We start from the raw sequence: 8,830 nt of genomic DNA on the forward strand, positions 1-8,830 counted from the left end.
GGATGATTGTTATCATTGTAGCTCCTTGCTTCTTCACATCTTAAAGACTTTGCAATACTTGTAATGTCTCATATCCTAATACTTTCAAGCTAACCTATACAAAGTTGACTCTAGTACATAATCAAGCGACTCTTAACATGAGTTTTGATTCACTAAAATATGACAACCAAACTTGACATACCAACGCTTGGTGGGTTCAACCGAGCAATGCTCTAACAACATAGATAAGATTCAAGCCACTCTTATGGTCTCCGATGATGAAGATGATGATTAGTTTGCGTGCTTTATCAGTTTTTGGTTTAGAGTTTGTCGATTTATTTTTGTCTAGGAAACTTCTTATGAGAATTTATTCTTATGTTTTAAGAAGGATAACTAGGGTTTGGAATAGCCATTATTGTGAGTACACATAGCTATTTCCAGCGATTTTCATCTTGCAATGCTTTTAGATTTATTTATTTTAATTCTAAAGTTTATTTGGAAGATGATTTTGCAGTATTAATCGTTATGGTTTTATATATTGCAACTTGTTATGGGATATGTGTGTTTGCGTCCGTGAACTGTGATTGTTCCATACGTGGTTCAAAATTTAAGTCTTTCATATGTCGGTGTGCAAGTATTGATAAAAGTTTGAATGAACTTTTGACAAACAAAAGCTAAGCCTGTTATGTCATTATGCAAATATTGATGGAAGATAGGATGAACTTTTGTTTACAAAGATTAAAGTCTATTATATGTCATTGTGCAAATAGTGATGAATAATAGAATGAATCTTTGCTTATTCCGCAGTGTTGATCTTCCCCGATCTATATCTTTATGTAAATATTGTGCGGCTCCGTAAATTCTCTTATGTGAGCATTTCCGATTAAATTAATCATGGGTTCTCTCGTGGTTAATTTAACTGAGATTTTTGGATACAAATTCATGTTTCATGTGATTTTTTAATCTCCAAAGAAATCCTTCTTTTCTTGTGAAAGTAAGGTCCCTCTTGTTGTTCTTTCGGGAATGACATTTTATGGGGGAGAGTTCTTAATTCAACTTGTGCTTAATTGCCAAATCTTTGTGGGGAGTGCGGCTGTGGAATATTATAGGGATTATCTTGTATCTTTATAAACTCCTTGATGAATGCATTTAGTTTCGGCTATATGATTGCATCTAAAAAAGTTGATATGTGCTTTTTTTTTGGTCATGAAGTATCTCTATGGAAATTTCATTAGGGTTCCATTAATTTTCGTACCTTTGCCAATTTTTTTGACAAAAAGGGGGAGAATTAATATGTAGTTCACACTACAAATACATATGGTTTTCGGATCATTATGTAAGGGAGAGTGGTTTTCATGTGAGATAAAGTATTTACTAAGGGGGAGTGATACATATCACCATAGTATTGTTGTCGAAGTTGTGATACAATTGAACTTTGATGTTGTTAATAATACTATGACACTGTATAACAATGATTGAGAGCTATTTTTTTTCTCATTATTATGGCTACGGATCTCCAACAACGATGATGCTGAATTAAATACCTTTGGAATGATTGGAGTACTTGGAAGTGACGAAGATTTCGAGTAATGTTGAAGGATCAAGGAGATCAAGCATTTGGATGAGAAGTTACAAAGTTTATTTATTATGTATTCCATATGTATTGATAGTTATGTCATTAAAATTGAAAAAGGGGGAGATTTTTAGAGCATTGCTCGGTGGAACTCGCAAGCGTTTCTATCTCAATCTTGTTTGTCAAGTTTAGTTGCCAAAACTATAAGTCTTGATTTCTAGTCTACTTATAGCTAAGTCTTGCATTAGGATAGTAAGTGTAGTTGATCCTTAGACTCCATGGCGTTCATCGGTTGAAGACAAAGAACTACTCAAGGGAACTTGTGGAACTTCATCAACAAAGAGGTATGTGGAGACTTGAACTTATCTATCACTCAAAAGTATATCTATTCTATCTCCTATTTCGAGACAAAATTCGTATTGCTATATAGACTTCAAATATACACATTTGCTATTTCGAGCCGAGTTTATCTCGCTTATCTATTTATCGAAATATGTGTTGGTAAACTTTCGCTTTGGTCAAGTTCATCTTTACTCATGACGAAAGTCATGTTGATTATTTCAATAACTTGAAAATCGCTTTGATGAAAATAGTTTATGAATAACAACTATTTTAACATCCTCTAAGAAAGTTTCAATGATTGAAATGAGAGTTTAGAACAAGCAACCATGTTTGGATATAAACATAGTATGTTCTCACATTTGTGTAAAAGTACAAAACCGGGAACCTAAAGCATGCGTACCCGTACGCGTACCGGCGGTTGTTGGAAACTCGGGCAAGTATGCATACCCGTACGCATACTGGCGGAAGTTTCACGTCCGTGAATTTCTGCTGGAGTTTGGAAGTGTAAACTGGTATGCGCACACGTACGCGTACTGGCGTAACCAAACTCGGTCCGACCACTTAGGTATGCGTATCCGTTTGCATACTTAAGTAGGTTACATTCTAAAATCGGTTTGTTTATGAACTAAAATATTTATATAATAAGGAGTGCAATCTTTGCAAACCGTGGCTATAATGTTCATGAATTGACTCGAGTGACAAAATCGATTTTGCTTCCATTGTGTCTTGTATACTTCTATAAGGTCTAAGAAATTGAACAACTCTCTAACTGGTCCACTTGAGTCATTTGAACTAGTTATGGTGAATATGAATAAGGTTGATATGAAAGTGCTCATATGGATAACCATTGGTTAACTATTGTTGAACCAACTAAGTGTACATGTTTAGGTAGGGTTACTCAAACCTAAATGAAGTTAAATTTCATTTGTGTACAACAAGCTAAGTTCGATCTTACGGTTGAAAGATATTAGCTTGAATCTAATCAGGTTTTCATCTAACGGTGAATATTAAATGCTTTGTTACCAAGGTAACTTAGATTGCAAACCCTGATTTGAAATCTATATAAAGGATAACTCTAGCAACTAGGAAACCTAATCCCCACACCTCGTGTGTGATACTAGTTGTATAAGATAGATTTGATTATTCTTTAACCTTAGGGTTTTCACGAAACCTCGTAGTTTTTTTTATAAGTCAAAAAATTTGTATTAATAGATAACAAAATTTACAAGAAATAGTTTACAAGAAAAGAGGTTACAACAACCCAAAAAACTTGAAACTATTTGAACCGAAAATAATCAACATTAGGATGTTCAACAGAAATTAAGAAAGGTGGTTTCCCATTGTAGTGTACTCCCACTTCATTACTCAATAAATAACCCCGCTTTGCCATTGCATCAGCTGAAAAATTCACCTCCCTAAAAGTGTGAATGAAACGTATAGACGTATAGTGTCTACAGATCATAATCCATCTATTCCTCGCAAACCAAGGAATGGAATTATTCTTGAAATCTTCAACAACTCCCATAGAATCAGACCGTATACAGATACGAGAAAAACCCCATTGCATAGCCCACTCCAAACCAACAATAATGCCATACAATTCCGCTAAATAATTCGTCGTGACTCCTAGCCCAATACTCATAGCACCAAGAACTGAACAATGCTCATCCTTAGCTACTACACCTGCACCCGCATCGCCTGGGTTACCTCTCGCCGCTCCATCACAACTCAGGCGGTAACCAAAAACAAGCCACATGTTGATGCCACTTCACACTACAGTGCTGAACTCTAAAATAGTTCAGAACAACAACATCATCAGCACTATTGTTCATATGACCCTTGAGCCGAATTGAATAATCTTGTATCAACTTCATAACGCGCTTATGAAAGATACTCCAAATAGGCTTTTTATCCTCGAAAACAGCCTTGTTCCGCAACTGCCATAGCTCCGACCTAAGAACAAGGTTGGCAATAAGCCACAGATCACGGGCAATATGACTCCTTCCTTTTGCTGCTTTAAAAGAAACAATAAGGTTAGCATTAGGTTGTAACTTGAACACATCAGCTAGCCAATTCCAGGCCCTAGTATCAAAGCAACACTCATATGACACATGAGTAAGAGTTTCCTCTTGAACACCACACAGACAGCATTTGCTAGCAAGAGAGATCTTGAACCTGCGCCTGATAAGGTCATATGTAGCACATTCTACACGTAAGAATTTCCAGTTCTGAGCAGCAAGAACAGGATGAACTTCTTTTCTCCACAGAAGTTGCGTACCTTCTAACCGAGAATACTTCTGCTGAATCAACTCAGTTGCAGACTTAACGCTGAACTTACCCTTCAACTCCGGCACCATACCCTAACATCAGCTCCACTCATAGGAATTGGCATCCTATTCAACTCTAGACCAGAAGCAATCAAGTATTGCAAGTGAATTTCAGGAATATCCAAAAGGCCATCCTTTAAAATATCACTAACTCTAGCTGTTGCATCAAGAGAATAATCATTTAGCACTTCAGCAATACTAGTCTTATCAAACCAAATGTCATAATAAAGAGAAGTATCTCTACCATCACGAATTAAGACCTTAGTATTCTTTTCCACACAATTATACACACTCCTTAAACCAGGAAAAATAGAAGATTTAACCCCTGAATGCTTAATACAACCCTTACGATCAAATAATTTTGCCTTCAGGAAAAGAGCCCACTTCTTTGTAGAATTACGAATCTTCTACCAAAGTTTCATAATAAGAGCTTTATTCATAGTTGCCATACGAGTTAGTCCGAGACCCCCCTCCTCAAAAGGGCAACAGATTTTATCAAAATCCACTACCACTACACGATTAATGTTCGAATCACCAGACCAAATAAAGTTACGGATAACCCTCTCACATTGAAGAATAAACTTATGAGGCCACTTATAAATAGCCATATTATGGATGTAATAACTGGCAATAACTGATTTAACAAGAACAATGCGATCATGAAAAGATAATAATCTCCCTCTCTAACCAGCAAGCTGATTTCTAATCTTTTCAACAACATTGCTAATATGGCGATATCGAACAATACCTGGCATAAATTGAACTCCCAAATAGCGGTCCGGAAAAGTAGCTACACTCATCCCCAAATAAGATGCAATATAATTACACCAACTCGAAGAACCACCACCATAATAAATCTTACTCTTTTGACGACAAACAGTCTGACCTGAAGCACGCTGGTATCTTCCCAACAAGTCTACAATATTATGAAGACTTTTGGAATTACCTTTACAAAAAATAATTATGTCATCAGCAAAGAAAAGGTGAGTAGGAGAAATACCACCTCTAGTTACCATGGGCGTCATCTTTTTATCAAGAAAAAGCTTCGTAATATTTCTGCTAAGAGCATCCTCAATCAAGACAAAAATCAAAGGGGAGAGGGGATCACCTTGACGCAAATCTCTGTTAATTGTGAAGTAACCTTCCGGACTACCATTCAAAATGACAGAAATTCTAGCAGACTGCAAGATATTAAAAATCCAATCACACCAATTTTCAGAAAAACCATACTTACGGAAAACTTCAAGAACAAAAGCCCAATTTACCGTGTCAAAAGCTTGAGAAATATCAAGTTTAAGGCCTATGTTGCCATCCTTGTGTTTATAATGCAACTCATTAACCATCTCCGACGCCAAGCTAATCTTCTCATGAATATTTCTCCCTTTCATGAAGGCTACCTGTTCTTCAGACACAAGCTTATCCAAAACTGTACCAAGTCTAGTAGCTAGGATCTTAGTAAAAATTTTGAAGAAAAAATTACTAAGACCAATTGGTCTGAAATTTCGAAGAGTATTAGCACCCCTTACCTTAGCCAACAAGATGATAAAAGATGAATTAACACCATTTGGAATACTACCCGCATTCCAACAATGAATAATGGCCTTGGTTAAATCATCATGAATAATATCCCAACAATGACGATAGAAACAACCAGAGAAACCATCCGGCCCTGGGGCACTATCCGCACTCAGATCAAAAACAGCTTGCTTAATTTTTTCCGGGGAAGGAATCATATCCATGGCGTTGCTCTCCTCAACAGAAATTGAAGCATGCTCAAAATAAAATAAATCACCTTCTATCACCGGCTCTTGGCCATTGAACTTATCTTCATAGAACTGAACTACATGATTACGAAGCTTCTCATAATTTGTCAAACAAGTCCCATTCATATCAACAATTTCCGAAATAGTATTAGAACTTTTTCTAATTCTAATACTATTATGAAAGAAACTGGAATACTTGAACCCTCCACCAACCATTTGTTCCTAGACTTTTGCTTGAGCATAGTTAACTGTTGCAAACGAGTATCACATAAAGTTTTCATAGCATCCTTCATTGCATTTAGTTTAGCAGTATTAGTAGGATCCTCATCTGAAATAAGAGTTGCTGTCTCAAAATGAAGTTGGTCTTGCTTCAAAAGAGAATTCACATTACCAAAAATCCTCAGATTCCAATCCTTCATTGCAATCTTCTGCCGCTTCAATTTATAAGGGAAAATAAAATCAGGAGAACCAAGAAAAGACAAAGTCCAACTCTCATTGACCATTCGAAGAAAATCCCCATGTAAAAACCACATCTTTTGAACACGAAAAGGAGCTCGACAAGGCCTAGGAACAGAAAAAGGATAACCAAGAAGAGTAGAATGGTCGGAAACTTCCCTAGGAAGATATTTACACCGCCAATTCTCAAATTTAGCAAGCCAAGCCGCATTAATAATTGCACGATCCAACTTACTAATAATACGCCTAGTACCAGATTGCCTATTACACCAAGTGAATTTGCTGCCCAAGGCATCCGATTCAAAAAGATCATTTTCATCCTTCCAATTACTGAAATCATCAATAACAGACGATCTTATTTCCAAGCCACCTTTCTTCTCATTCAAACGCAAAATACAATTAAAATCACCTATCACCAGCCAAGATGTAATTGAATCTTGCATAACTAGTTGCTGCCAAAGCCTGCGCCTAGTATTTTGAATGTAGCTAGCATGTACAAAAGAGATATACACACCATCAACCGCAATTGTAATAGCTTGTTTACTAGAATTAACTACAGAAACATGAAGCCCATCCTTATAACAAACCCAAAGATTTGCAATACCAGAATTAGCAGAATTATTAATAATAAACGAATAATAACCTTCAGAAAGAAGCCTCCTCCCAAAATTTGCTGAGCACGCCAATTTTGGTTCAGCAAGACCAAAAACTTCAGGATGAAAATCTCTAATCAGCTCCCTAAGCTTAGAATGTGCTGTTGTACGCGCAACACCATTGATATTCCAAAAAAGAACCCGCATAATTAAACTCTGGGTTGGAGTTTATTATTTAGCTTCAATTTCTTAATCGAGTTTGAGGAGGATTTAGGAACTGATTCCTTACGTGCACGAATACCCAATGCCTCATCCGAGTCTGACAAGGAATCCTGATCAGTTAACGCATTCAATTTGTTTTGCATATCTATAATCTGCTGCCTCTTAGCTTGTTTTGTAAGCTCACCAAGTTTACTGAAAACCAAAACATCATTGCCAGCCTTGTCACTTAGGATGTTAAACTTGTTGTTAGAGACAAATTCTGAAGTTTCTTCAAGCGCATTACACAAAGGTGTGGACGAGGATGTAATATCAATCCTAGCAGGAGGAGGAAGTTTAGTTCTTGCCAATTCAACATTCCCCCTGCCTTAGCATTCAAGCTTGAGGTACTCAATGACCTAGCTTTACTAGCTAATACCGAATGTGTAAGAATGGCTTGCTTGTGTTTTTCAACCTCAGCAGATGCCATACGCAAAGCAACTTCAAATTGAGCTAAACTATCCTGCAACTGTTGTTCCAACTCAATAGTGTCACTGATGCACAAAACATTATCAGCCACAATATATGAAGTATCTTCACCAACGTGAGTAATCTTTTCAGGCACAACAGGAATAGACGGAGTTGTCTTTCCCTTTTTCTTTCGCCTAGCTTCTTTCCATTCCGTACCAGCATTGTTCTCATGATGTTGTTGCTTGTTAACTAACACAATAGCCTGTTGCGAATCAGCAACAACTTGCGGAGATTTGACAGCTTCACCTCTTGTTTTCTTCCTACATTCCCCATCTGAATGCCCAATAATGCTGCACTTAGAACAGAATTTAGGTCTTTTAAGGATCTCAAAAGGTTGACAAAACTCACGTTCTCCCACAGTGACATTAATATCATCATATTTGATCACAGCAAAATCAATATCAATGAGGACCGAAGCAAAGTGTCCATACTCATGTGCCAACGTTCTTTTATCAACCACAATAGGAGATCCTAGAGTTTTCCCCATTGCAAGTTAAAGTTTTTTCAATCCAGAATTCCATTGGAAGTCCAGGGAACTTGACCCAAACTGTGGAACGTGAAGATCTTTGTTTGTCAGCATCAAAACTAGGAAACCATTCCATGAGATTTAGTTTCTGTTGAGCAACAACCCATTGTTCAGCCTGTAAAATCTTCACTCTATCATCCTGCGACAATAACTTGATGATGAAGAAACCTCTATTCAACGGAACAAAGTGAACCCGGCCTTCACACAGCTGCCATTGAAGTTCTAGGTTTTTTTAACGTCAGAAAAGTTAAGTTCTTTGAAGTCTAACCTTCCAATAAGACTAAACTTCCATAACGCACATCCTTCTACATATAACTCATTAGGAATCTCAATAGAAGGTTTTCCATCTTTCAAAGTAGGGTTTGGCAGGGAATAAATATCCACGGAGGTTTTAGGAAGCTCTTTCCTATCCTTGAGTCTATCTGCATATGTTAAAATCTTAGAAGGCGCAACTATATGATTTGGATCAACATGATCTCCCATTGAATCACCCAAAGATGATCCAAGATGAAGCACGTACAAAAAAGTTTGAAAAGTTCTCC

The 8,830-nt window shown here is 36.9% G+C and overlaps 1 protein-coding gene across 1 annotated transcript; it reads right to left on the reverse strand.

Annotated features, from left to right (window-relative positions):
- Positions 1-3,615: 3,615 nt before the first annotated feature.
- LOC113330517 lies at positions 3,616-6,110 on the reverse strand. The gene is made up of 7 exons (XM_026577318.1): positions 5,748-6,110; positions 5,487-5,618; positions 5,222-5,402; positions 4,970-5,137; positions 4,731-4,855; positions 4,254-4,628; positions 3,616-4,191 (listed from the first exon to the last, which is right to left on the reverse strand). Exons 1-7 carry the CDS (start codon positions 6,108-6,110, stop codon positions 3,616-3,618), a joined length of 1,920 nt encoding a protein of 639 aa, XP_026433103.1.
- Positions 6,111-8,830: the final 2,720 nt, after the last annotated feature.

This window comes from Papaver somniferum, unplaced genomic scaffold (assembly GCF_003573695.1).
Source record: "Papaver somniferum cultivar HN1 unplaced genomic scaffold, ASM357369v1 unplaced-scaffold_118, whole genome shotgun sequence".
In the NCBI taxonomy this organism is placed as follows: domain Eukaryota; kingdom Viridiplantae; phylum Streptophyta; class Magnoliopsida; order Ranunculales; family Papaveraceae; genus Papaver; species Papaver somniferum.